Raw genomic sequence first — 12500 nt, 5'->3', positions numbered from 1 at the left:
TTCATGTATATACAGTAGGTCTGCACTGGAAGTGAGTAGACAGTCTTAACCTGTTGATGCCGAGGGTGCGTATATACATTTACCCCATAGACAGAGACAGAGAGACTGATATTTCTCAGATGAATTTGAATATCTGTTTTAATTTGTATTATGGAAAATGGTAGAAATGTTTTACCCTACAGTAAGGGTTAACCTTGGTATTGAAAGATGGGATATGAAGATAATTTCATATTATTATTATTTATTTTTACTGTTTGTATCTTATGTTTCTTATATATAAGTTATTTTTTTTATATTAGATGGCATTTATGGTCTTATGTTTTCTAAAATTTAATTTAACCCATTGGTCGTGGTATTTAAAAAAGGTCTGTGCAGTAGGATGGCTGTTTTACATGTCTGGCATGGTGCCATCCGCGTCTATGACCAACTCTGCTTTTGCACGAAATCATGCCATCCGCTGCTAATGGGTTAATCAGTATATATGTCTATGTATATGTATGCATGTATTTATTTATACATATACTTATATATCCACGGTGATTCACTTGATAACAATGGGGCAGTTTTGGCTCCAAATGGTTTAAATGCCAGGATATTTAAAAAATTGAGGCCTAGTGCCTCTTCACCTGCTGTATTTTTAGCTGACTGCTTTGAACATGATCATTCGGTGTACCAGCCATGCAAAAAGCCATGACATCATGTCCCCAGTGGCAAGTGCTACCACCACATGGTTAACCCGTTAATGACGGATGACGTGTTTTTTCGTCATACATGACGCAGGAGCTCTTGCCTGACAATGGGCGTCACGGCGTTCGGGGATTTTGGATCACTGTGTTATTTTATTGTACTATAAGTAATGAGTGAGTGATGTTAACAATTGCAGTCATAATTATGATAACTGCCGTAATACTAAGCAAAATGGTTTTCAACTCACTTACAAAACCTAGATGGCACCACTTTCTCCTAGCACCAGCAGGAGAGAGAGCCTTGAATGGCACCCATCTACAGTCTCTAGCAAGCACTATCTCTATTGAGTGATGGCACATAGCAAGTTGCCGACCTCTTGCTCTAAAGTACTGCAGATGAAAGATGTGCAGGCAGAACGAGAGGAAGAAGGTGACTCACACCATGCCCAATGCATACAATGTGCCCCTGTGCCAGTATGGATGCCTTTTATTGTGGCACTCACTGTCAAAAGCACAAATGTCCTTCCTCTTCCCTACTTCTTCATTTTGGATGGTTATAAGTTTTGTGTTTGTTCGTGACAGCACACAAATGCGAAAAAATAAAGTTGCTTTTTGTCCCCCCCTAAAACAGTAATACTTCTATCACATTGAGTATAAAAAAAAAAAAAAAGAGTTGATATGGACCCTGAACTACAATTTTAGTCAACTGGAGAATTGATGGAGCCTGTGATATGACAAATATAAATTTCTAAAAACACTAAAACACAAAAAAACGAAATACAAAAATGGCTCTAGCTCTACAATGAGGGACTAACAGGGAGTGGGAAAAATCAAAATATGTTGCAGAAGCTGCCTTGCTTAGAAATAAAACCCATCCTGGAGACAGTGTAAGCAAATCTATCCCCCGTCGGCAACGGGTTAATGGGAGAAGATCAATTTATAAGTGATTTAATTCTTTTAAAGAAATTATAAACTCTGAAACAGTTAGAACCAACACATCTAATGTATTATTAATACAAGTGCAACATTCACAGGTGAAAGCAATTTGACTAAGGAGGCCGTTGCACAGCATGAAGCAGCTCTCAGCAATGTGTCTGAGCAGATGGAGAACCTTGGCATCACTCCAGAGGACCTCCAGAGTGCTGGAAAGTCCTGCAAAACCTTTGCAACCAACTTCACCACATGCACTATCCCAGCTTTTGAGAAGTAAGATTCTTGATTTTTGATATTATTTGTATATGTAATCATTACTATAGAGTGTCCATTATCCATAAGTTTTTTTCTCTCATTACAAAGTTTTTTGTTTGTTTCCTCAGATTTTTCAGAGACTTCAATGTATCTTCAGAGCAGCATACACGCATGTTGGCTATCCATGCTGCTGCTCAAGAGTATATGAAAGAATCAGGCATGCCGGAGACCTCAACATCTTATTTTTGTGCCCTAGTAAGTGGCCTACCTATGATATACTAGCATGGAAAAACATTGATCTTTTTAAATTTCTTGGATATTATAGTCCTATACTCCTCCTCCTGCTCTTCTTCCTACTGCTTCTCCTGTTCTTGCTCCTCCACCTCCTCTTGCTCCACCCCCTCCTTCACCTTCTCCTTCTCCTTCCCATCCTCCTCTTGCTCTCTTCTTCCTCCTCCTCCCTCTCCTCCCCATCCCCTTGCCTCTCCTCCTCCTCCTCTTCCTCTTCCTCTTCCTCTTCCTCTTCCTCCTCCTCTTCCTTATCCTTATCTTTCTCCTCTTGCTTCTCCTCCTCCTTCTCCCTTTGCTCCTTCTCCTCCTCCTTCTCCTCTTGCTCCTTCTCTTCCTTCTTCTCCTCCTCCTCCTCTTCCTTATCCTCCTCCTCCTGACCCTCTTCTCCCCCTCCTCCTCCTCCCCTACCCCTCCTCCTCCTCCTCCCCTCCCCCTCCTCCTCCTCCTCCCCTACCCCTCCTCCTCCTCCTCCTCCTCCTCCCCCACCTCCTTCCCTACCCCTCCTCCTCCTCCCCCCCCTCCTTCCCTACCCCTCCTCCTCCTCCCCCCCCCTCCTCCCCTCCCCCTCCTCCTCCTCCTCCTCCTCCCCTCTGCCCCCCCTCCTCCTCCTCCTCCTCCTCTTCCTCCTCCTCCTCTTCCTCCTCCTCCCTCCTCCCTCATCTCCTCCTCCATCCTCTCCTCCTCCCTCTCCTTCTCCCTCTCCTCTTTCCCGTCATCCAGCTCTTCCTCCTCCTTCTCTTCCTCTTTCTCATATTCCTCCTCCTCCTCCTCCTCCTCCTCCTCCTCCTTTTCACAAAGAGCCTCGGGCTTGATATCCTTTGGACTCCTCCTACTGACCGGAACGTACCCCACAGATGATCAGTTTGGAGGGGATCAGTGACAGCGAGGAGGACGTGAGCGCGACCCTCTCCCTCATGGCCAAGGTGATCCGTCGTGTTCAGGTGGATGTCCTTCGTGCCCGGTTCAGTTACTTCGCCAAAAGCTTGGATCTCATTATTTCGCAGTATCAGGAGTCTGGCAATGGGAGTCTGCTTATTAATGTAAGGCAGTTTCTATTTTGTGTTTATTTGTTTTTTGTTTGTTTTTGGGTGTGTGTGATTTTTTTGAGTGAGCTTGTTTTTGTATGTGTGTGAGTGTGTGTGTGTGTGTGTGTGTGTGTGTGTGAGTGTGAGTGTGAGTGTGAGTGTGAGTGTGAGTGTGAGTGTGAGTGTGTGTGTGTGTGTGTGTGTGTGTGTGTGTGTGTGTGTGTGTGTGTGTGTGTGTGTGTGAGTGTGAGTGTGAGTGTGAGTGTGAGTGTGTGTGTGTGTGTGTGTGTGTGTGTGTGTGTGTGTGTGTGTGAGGTGTGTGTGAGGTGTGTGTGAGGTGTAAGTGTGAATGTGAGTGTAAGTGTAAGTGTAAGTTATCATCATTGATATATTATTATTATTATTATTATTGTTGTTGTTGTATATTTATCTTTTGTTTTATTTTTTATCAATTTATTTAGTTGTTCTTGTGTTTCACATTTGATTTGATTTCTTACTTCCTGCTTATTTATTTATATACACTAAGGATGAATTTAGTCAATTGATTAATTCTTATTCTTTAATTGCACATTTTGCTTGCTTCCATGACAGGCTCTCGGCTCCATGTCCGTCCTCCTCCGAGCCCAGCAACGAGATCAGTGGTCGTACCCCTATACCAATAACCTGCTGCAGAAGATACTGGCTTTCACGGTCTATGATAAGCCAAAGGTAATACTAGATTTGAATTTCTTTATATTTTCCTATGTTTTCATCATCAATAACTCTTCTGCTTCCCTCTGTTATTTTGTTTCTGTTTTTTTCTTTGCATTTTATTCTTATTATGTACATTTTTTCCTTCTCTTCCTCCATTATCTTTTCTCTTCTTCATCCTGCTGCATATTTATACTTTTTATTTAATTTTTTTTTTTTTTTTTGATGTTGGTATTAGATTATTATTATTATTATTATTCTCTTATTTCTTCTTCTTCTTCATCTTCTTCTTTCTTCTTCTTTCTTCTTCTTCTTTCATCTTCTTTCTTCTTCTTCGTCCTTCTTTGTCTTCCTCCTCCTCCTCCTCCTCCTCCATTCCTCCCACACTTCAGTTCAGTTCAGACAGATTTGCGAAGACGTCGCTTCGCCCGGGCTATATGCACAAGGCGGCCCAGCCACTGCCAGCTATAAGTGCTGACTCATCTTATCTAATCTTGTTATCCCTCCCACACTTCTTTTTCTTCCACTTGTCTGCATGTCTCATAATCATCTTGTTATTTGATGTACATTAGAAGACTCAGGATACGTGTGAAGAATTCTTATTATTGTCCGTAAAAAAAATCAATGTCGCTGGAATGTTCCGCAGGTCAGAAAGTCTGCCCACCACGACGTGACAGCTATTCTGAAGGCCTCTTACTTCATGCTGGACGAAGAGAAGGAGAACGTGCTTCACCCTGCTGCAGGAGAAGTGGCTGAGTTCTGCAATGCCCAGCTGAGGGCTGCCAGTGAGATGGGCAACACCAAGACGACACTCCACCTTCTGGTCCTCCTCCGACAAGTCATTGCATTGTTCCCAAAGAAGCAGTTGAAGGTACCGACTAGTATATCAATCCTTGAGTGTTTTTTTTCATATATACATACATATATATATATATATATATATATATATATATATATATGTATATATGTATATATATATATATATATATATATATATATATATATATATACATATATATATATACATATATATATATACGTGTGTATAAATATTTATAATTATATTTATATATAATATATAAAGATATGTTTGTATGTATATATTTACATATATAAATATATATATAGATAGATATATATTTATATATTTATATATTTATATATTGTATATATAATATTTTATGTATTATATTTTGTCTTTTGTATTACATACAGATCATTATACCAGTCCATTTAGAAGAGAAATCTATTTTAAATTTGTATTTCTCTTTAATAAAAACAGTCACTCTTGCAGTATGGTGTTGGAGAGGTTATAATATTTGGACTAATCCTGAATAAGCCGAAGTCGACTATTATAACATTTATTGGAGTGGCCTCTTAAACTTTGCATGCCTTCCTTCCTTCTCACAGGCTGCATGTGAAGGCATCCTCTCGGTAATGCAGCTTGGCAACTCCCTCATCAATGCCAGTGCCATGCAAGCCCTCTACAGTGTGATGGTGTCCAAGCCAAGTCCTGAGATCTTCCCGTCGGGCACCAACGCAGCCCTGATCACAGCCCTCACCACAGGTACCAGCGGGGTACCAGGCAGTTTGGCAGCGGTTATACCAAGCATGAACGACTCTCAGCCAGCCTGTGCTTGGATTACGGTCCTTACGGCTGCACTTATGAATCTCTGCAGGTGAGTAACTTTTGAAAATATGCAGTATCTGCATTTATTTTTTTATTTTTATTAACCTCTTGCTAATGGAGCAGCTTTGACTCCAGAAGGTCTAAATGCCGGGGTATTTCAAATGTGTGAGCCTAACACCTAGGGCTATTCGCCTGCTCTGGCTGCGGCCAACTGCTATGTGCTCGATCACCTAGTGCGCTAGCCAAATGGAAAGCCATGACAAAATTTCTTGTCCCTGGCAGCAGTTACTGCTACCACTTGAGTGATATCTTGTCACCTGGTGTTAACAGCAAGTTGGCCAGATGAAGGTAAATATGAATGGTATTTTAACCCCTTTACTACAAGGACGCATATACTGCATCCTCGCAGCGCTTGTGACAAACCCGAGGACGCGTATACTGCGTCATGGCTGAGTTCTGTTGGAATTAAGTTTTCTCTCTTCCGGATACTGTGCGAGATCTTTCAGAATAGAGGTGGTATATGATACGATGGATTACTTGACTTTCATTATTATTACATAAGAGTGGGATTGGCTTATACCAGGGGAGGTACCGATGCGCCCTGCTAGCAATCATTTTGTTATTTATTTATGGAACATTATGTAAAAATATAAAACTTATTATGATTAGTTTACCATACTATTTCAACCGTTTTCTTTTGTCATCTGAGTGAGGCCCCCCACCAAGGTCACTCTTTCCATCTTCCTCCCAACCCATGTAAATAACTTGTGACATGCATATAGGGGAAGAGGTTAACTATGCATATTTTGATAAATAACACATGATGATTATGTTGAGGTTTTGGCTTAAAACTTGTCATATTCAATAGCGACGTTTAAAATTTGGCGAGCAGCTCGGATGCGGCGTGGGGAGCGTCTTCTACTGCCCGTAGTGAAGGGGTTAATGAATCAAATAATTATATATATATATATTTTTTTTTCCCTACAGAAACGATGAAGAAGAGGGAATGAAATATATAACTACATGGTTTGTTCAGCTTGTTCCCTTCTGGGGCAGTGAGCACAGTGATGTTCATGTTAAGGTGAGTTTTTTTTTGCATATCTGTTTCTTAGAGCAAATGTATAGATTTTTTTTTTTATAAAAAAAAAAAAATCAGTTTCATCATATTGATTTTTATAAAGAGGAAAATTTAGGGTAATTATATCTTTCTGCATTATGGTGTTAATTGGATTACACATGAGAATTTTAGAAAGGCAGTAGCATTCATCAGACACTAAAATTTTTTTTATGCTTCCAGGTGTTTGAATCATTTGAAGCACTGCTTGAGGAAAGCATTGGAAAATGCAGTGAAGAACTGCAGGCAACTGAAAATTTCCAAAATCAGGTGCAAACTCTTTTCCAAGAAGTCGAAGGAGGCATGTCATTGCAGTACCAACCTGCATGGATTTATGTTTTTAAAACCCTGTCCAAGTGTTTCAGCACTCTTGGCCCACGTTTCCCCGACATGATGATGCCCTGTTTGCGAAACTTGGTTGTGTTGGTCAGGGACTGGAACTGCCCAGTCAGACCACATGTTGAGCATTGCATTGGCGCTGCTGTGAAGGGCCTAGGTCCTAAGGCCCTGATGTCCGTTGTGCCACTGCAGATCACGGGCAACATTGCTGAGGACGAGAAACATCTGTGGGTTCTTCCTCTTTTGAGAAGACATGTCAAAAATGCAGAGTTGACTTACTTTGAAGACTTCTTTGTGCACTTGGCGGGAAAGTGTTTCGTCATCTTGGATACGCTGAAGGGGAAGGGCGAAGGGGAATCACTCCTGAGCAAAACTTACCGGACAGTAGAAAACCAGATTTGGGGAATGCTGCCAAGTTTCTGTGACAAGGCCAAGGATGTGGAACAGGCTATGAGTAATGAGAAATTTGCCCGTATTCTGTGCGATCACATCAAGTTCCGCGATGATACAAGAATTCAGATCATGGCAGCAATGCGTAATTTGATTAACGACAATAAGGAAAATCCAGGCAGGTTAGCCACATACGCAAAGAATTACCTCCCAGCACTGTTTAATGTATACTTGACAAAACCAAAGGGCAAAGCTGGCAAAAAGACAGAGGAACCTATGATTCATCAAAGCCAGAGATTGGCTGCATACTCAACAATCAAAACATACTTACAAATCGTGCCCCAACCTAAATGTCAGGAATTCCTCAACCTAATTATGAATAAATACGACACTGAAACGGATAGCTTTAAGAAGCAGGCTTTCCTTGACCTGGGTCGAGCCTTCCTTCCATACATGGAGGTTGATTCGTATGAAAAATTCTTTGAGAAAATTAAGCCACTTCTTGCAGAGACATTAAATCATAAGGAGCAGAAAGCAGCTTACAAACTCTTGGAGGACCTCCTAAGTATAGGAACAGAGAGCAGCTCAGAATTCATCACAAACAACTTAGACACCCTCTTTGAGAACCTCCTGCAGTCTCTCGCAGCTGCCTCCCCATCTTCCCGCGCCCCAAGGCTGAGGTGCATTAGACAGGTCCTGTTAAATTTGAAGACCAATATGGAGGAAGAAAAGAGAGACACCTTCCTACAGCAGGTTGTTGCCGAGACTGTCATGTGCTGCGGCAAAGGCATGTCGACAGCCACACGTAAAGCAGCATTCACGCTCCTGGCTGATGTGGGCACTGCCATTCAGAAACATCTTGAGGTGAGGCTTTTTGAATTCCTTGTGAGGAGATAGATGTCTCAAGATAATTTGAGATTTGAAATTGAATAGTGATATGGATGTCTATAGATAATTTGAAAATTAATAATAATTGTTCGTAGTGATTTGAAATTAGAGAATAATGTAATCCTTCAGATTATTTTTTCTTTTTATGAAAAAAATTTATTCAGGTAATGTGATCTTCTGGTGAGAATTTTATGTAGATACTTTTATATTTCAAATTAATAAGAGAGTTTATTTAACTGTACCGGTAAATAATCAGAAAACTTGATGATTACTTGATGTCATCTCTTACACATGTATGTACAGCTGATTTATATGATGATCCCTATTTCCAGTGTTCCCCTGAAGACACAGTACGACACAGCATGAAGCTTTTCCTGGCAGGGTTGGTTGGCTCTCCGGCTTTGGCAAAGAACTCCATAATTGCCATCACTTCCCTCACATTCCAGTTTAAAAGTTAGTTTCTTGTGGATTTGCTTTGTCTAAGTATCATTGCCATGCTTTTATTTATGTGACTAATGGTTGATTTTATATGTATATTGATCGTATATATTGAAATTTATATATTTCATAATATTTTCAAGTTGATATAAGCAGACTTACAAATTTATTTGCACATTGTTTTAGACATATTATATTTATTTTCATATTGGAAGTTCTATGAAAATACATTAAAAGAAGATCGTTAACCTTTCTTACTTTTCTTACAGCTATCATCCCTAAGGATGTGCTTGATCTTCTGATGAGCAACATGTGCATCCAACTCCTATGCAAGTCAAGAGAGATTGTGGGGGCTTCTTTGTCCTTCATCCTGGCTACCCTCTCCTTTTTACCGGTCCCAGTCATGTCAGATTACTTTGAGAAAATCTTCAAGACCATGTGCAAGATAGACCCCGATACGCAGCGCAAATTCCGCAGGAGAATGCGTGACATTCTAAGCAGACTTCTGAGGAAATTTGGGAGTGATCGCCTCATGGGTGAGTATAGTTTGCAGAATATTTGGGCCAACCTCATTTAACCGCTGGACTGGCGGGAATGTGGATATATTCTTATCCAAAAGGGTTATATTATATATGCAGTATGAGTACTTTCTAGTGGTCTGAACTTGGTTTTATTGGTATTTACAGTGAGTGATTTAAGAAATAACAAATTAAATTGATAATTGACTGATGGGGATGACTAATTAGATTCATTTTGGGAGGCATTTTTCTTCTTCCTCTTCTCCATTTGTTATAAAAAAGTAGATCTCATTGTTTGTGTCATATGCTGAGAATATTGTTTACTTTGTTAGTAGCATTTATATGTGTACTTCTTTACAGCAATGGTCCCCCCGGGTGACGGCATATTACAAAAGCGAATTCGCAATCTCCGTAAGGAAGATGCAAGGAAGAAGAGAGAGAGAGAAGCCAAGAGGAAGCAGGGAAGCAAAGTTCAAGACAGTGACGATGAAGATTTCGTCAGAGGAGCTATTCCACCAGGGTATTGTCTTGTCAGATTCATTTAACTATAATTTATTCTCACTCGAGATTTTCAGAAAATCCCCTTAATCTAACCCGTTGGATATGTGGCATCCATTTTCTAATTTTGACAACAAAATGAGTGCCAGTGCCATGTGCTTGGCACATGAAACAGATTTTATTCCAGAGGGAAGGAGTGTCACACAACCTATCATTATCATGCTTTAATTTATTGTCTATTTGTTGATTTTATTAGAATATTAATCTTATATATAATCAAATGCATTAGTCCTGCCATTCAAAAAACAAAGCATGTCTATCTCTCACCTTCAGGGTTTAATGGAAAGAAAAAATCAAGTGTCATGGATTTGGAACAGTGGGAGGAAAAGAGTTAAGACTTGAGATTTTCACTCCCTTTTTGTATCAACAGCTTGGATGAGATTCTTGCCGAGATTGATTCGGATGATGACAAGACCGATGATGATGAGGAGGAAGAAGGAAAACGTGGACGGAAAGGAAAGAAGGAAAACAAGCAGAAGGGCATGAAGGAAGCCTGGATTAAGGAGGATGAGGTGATTATTTTTGTTTGCATTGTTATTCCCCTAATGCTGTAGTTGTATTAATCTTTAGTTGTATTTGGGTTTTGATGCCATCATTATCATTATACTTTTTACAGGAGAATCAAGATTTGCTTTAGTCTTAAAACAAAGACCTGATCAAATGCTTGTGGAAATAGATATGTATTGGTTGCTAACCATTTTGTTGAATTAATTTAAGAAAGAAAAAAAAGCTAAAAAAGCTGCAGATTTAGCTTAGAAAAAAAAGCACAATTAAAAAAATTAACTCTGACACATTTAATTCCAGGACAACATCGTGGATCTCCTTGACCCATCGGCCGGCCAAGCAGTACTCTCCAAGAGGCCAAAGTTGAAGCCTAAGCGCCCGAAAGAGAAGAGTTCAGGTGGCTTTGAAGTGGATGACAAGACTGGCCGCATGATCATTATGGACAAGGAAGAGCAGAAGGAGGAAAAGGAGAAGATTGGGTCTTCTAGTAAGTTATAAAGGATTGTTTTTCCCTTTGTCATTTCTGTGTTCTTTGTATTTATGGTAACCTGAACAGTTTTCCACAAACTAATAGAATAGACCGTTGTACCTTTTGAAATCAGCAGTAATGACAAGCCATTGTCAGTCTGCTTCCTCATAGCCCAGAAAAAAGTCTCATCAACTGCTATCCACAGATATAGAATTCATGGAAGATCTTGACGAGTTCTTGGAAATGAAGGCAGGCGTCAAAGACGGGAAGATTAAGAATCGCAAGAGAACTTTAAGTGCAGGTTCAGAAGAGAATGCAGAGCCTCCCAATAAGGTAGGAAATTGGATTTATGTTTCATTTCATCAATTCCACATTGATTTTGTAGTTATGTATTAGTTTTATGTCATGTTTTTTTCTTCTTTTATATGAAGTATGTATGCCATTATCTTTCCTTTTCAATATAGATATCATAGTAAATGTCTCTCTCTCTTTTTTTAAGTGTCATGAATATACTGTGTTTTGCTTTTCGTATGCAGTATAAAATCCATCTAAACACATTATTTTTAACCCATGTCTTGTTGCCCCTAGGTGTCTGGAAAAGGCCCAAGCAACCTCAATAGCAAGAAGGTAGCACAAAAGAAACGCTTTGACTACGGCTCTGAATTCAGCATGAAGAAGGCAAAGGGAGACATGATGAAGAAGGGAAAGGTTATGCCGTATGCCTATGTGCAGTTCACCAAAGACAGACTCAATAAGAGGTGAGAAAGTGTTGTCTCCCGATTCTTTTCCTCATGCTTGTAACTGAAGTTTGGTCACGTTGTAAGGATACGTTTTTTATTTTGATCGTTTAATTATTAATTCATATTTTCGGCATGTTAAATTAGAACAGTTCCGAATGGGATTTTTTTACCTTTACTAACAAGCTTCTCATCTTCCCCACACAGGAAAAAGGCCAAGTTCGAAGGTCAGTTCACAAGTCTGGTTCGAGGTGCACGGAAAGGAGTGGCAAAGGGTTCAAAACAGAAGATGAAGAGCAAGAAGTAATAAAGACGATTACAAGGGCTGAGGGATAATTTATATTCAATTTGTGATAAATTTGTGGCACATTGTATATACATTGGAGTCTCCTTTGACTAGAAGTTGCTTATTGTTTGTTTGTTTGTTTGATGAATGTATTAAGAAAATTCTTGATGATAAGGAATGTTTTCATCAAACTGCTTTTTCTTCTTTTGTGCTCTTCATGTTGCTATGCAAATGCAGCAGTTGTCTGTCATGATTAATTTTCTTCTCATCTATAGCAAGCACTTTTCCTACAGAATTAATGGAATATATAATTAATACATTGTTGTATTATTGTAAAATGAATATTGTTTATACATTTATGTGTTTTATTCCTGTTTAATGTACTAAGCAACCAGATGCTTGGTCTATATGTAACCATATATACTAGCATGCATTTGCCTAAGTGTTGCACTAATAACCATTCAGACTTCATTTTATTTAGTATGATGTGTGACTGTTTCTTTATACTTATATTTTTAAAAGGAATGGAAAAAAATGCTTCCCAACTAGGGTACTGCTCTCAGAGAATATACAAGCCTAATGATTGCTTTTAGAATGATTGCTTTACAGATGTTGAAAAATGGCAAATGTTTATAGAAGGAAATATTTTTTTGCAGTGTTACTTAAAGTTGATCTTGGATCAAATGCAGAGGTTCATTATGAATCATGGAATGTAGAGGAAACGAAATTACTCTAGATTTATGAATTTC

At 39.4% G+C, this 12500-nt stretch overlaps 1 protein-coding gene across 1 annotated transcript in view; it reads left to right on the top strand.

Moving 5' to 3' along the window:
• The window catches only part of LOC122249870 (RRP12-like protein), a 13308-nt gene extending 1202 nt beyond the window's left edge, over positions 1–12106 (top strand). Inside the window, exons 3-18 of the mRNA XM_043011042.2 lie at positions 1721–1892; positions 2003–2129; positions 3020–3205; positions 3782–3898; positions 4527–4751; positions 5291–5559; positions 6498–6591; positions 6808–8217; positions 8574–8694; positions 8949–9215; positions 9558–9717; positions 10126–10267; positions 10560–10746; positions 10934–11061; positions 11317–11486; positions 11673–12106. Coding sequence (XP_042866976.2) covers positions 1721–1892; positions 2003–2129; positions 3020–3205; positions 3782–3898; positions 4527–4751; positions 5291–5559; positions 6498–6591; positions 6808–8217; positions 8574–8694; positions 8949–9215; positions 9558–9717; positions 10126–10267; positions 10560–10746; positions 10934–11061; positions 11317–11486; positions 11673–11772 — 3875 coding nt within the window. The 3' untranslated portion in view covers positions 11773–12106. The remainder of the gene's footprint in view (positions 1–1720; positions 1893–2002; positions 2130–3019; positions 3206–3781; positions 3899–4526; positions 4752–5290; positions 5560–6497; positions 6592–6807; positions 8218–8573; positions 8695–8948; positions 9216–9557; positions 9718–10125; positions 10268–10559; positions 10747–10933; positions 11062–11316; positions 11487–11672) is intronic.
• The last annotated feature ends 394 nt before the right edge of the window (positions 12107–12500 follow it).

Source organism: Penaeus japonicus, unplaced genomic scaffold (genome assembly GCF_977035675.1).
Source record: "Penaeus japonicus unplaced genomic scaffold, GWHDUDI00000001_assembly GWHDUDI00000015, whole genome shotgun sequence".
Taxonomy (NCBI): domain Eukaryota; kingdom Metazoa; phylum Arthropoda; class Malacostraca; order Decapoda; family Penaeidae; genus Penaeus; species Penaeus japonicus.
This window is presented reverse-complemented; position numbering and strand designations above follow the sequence as displayed.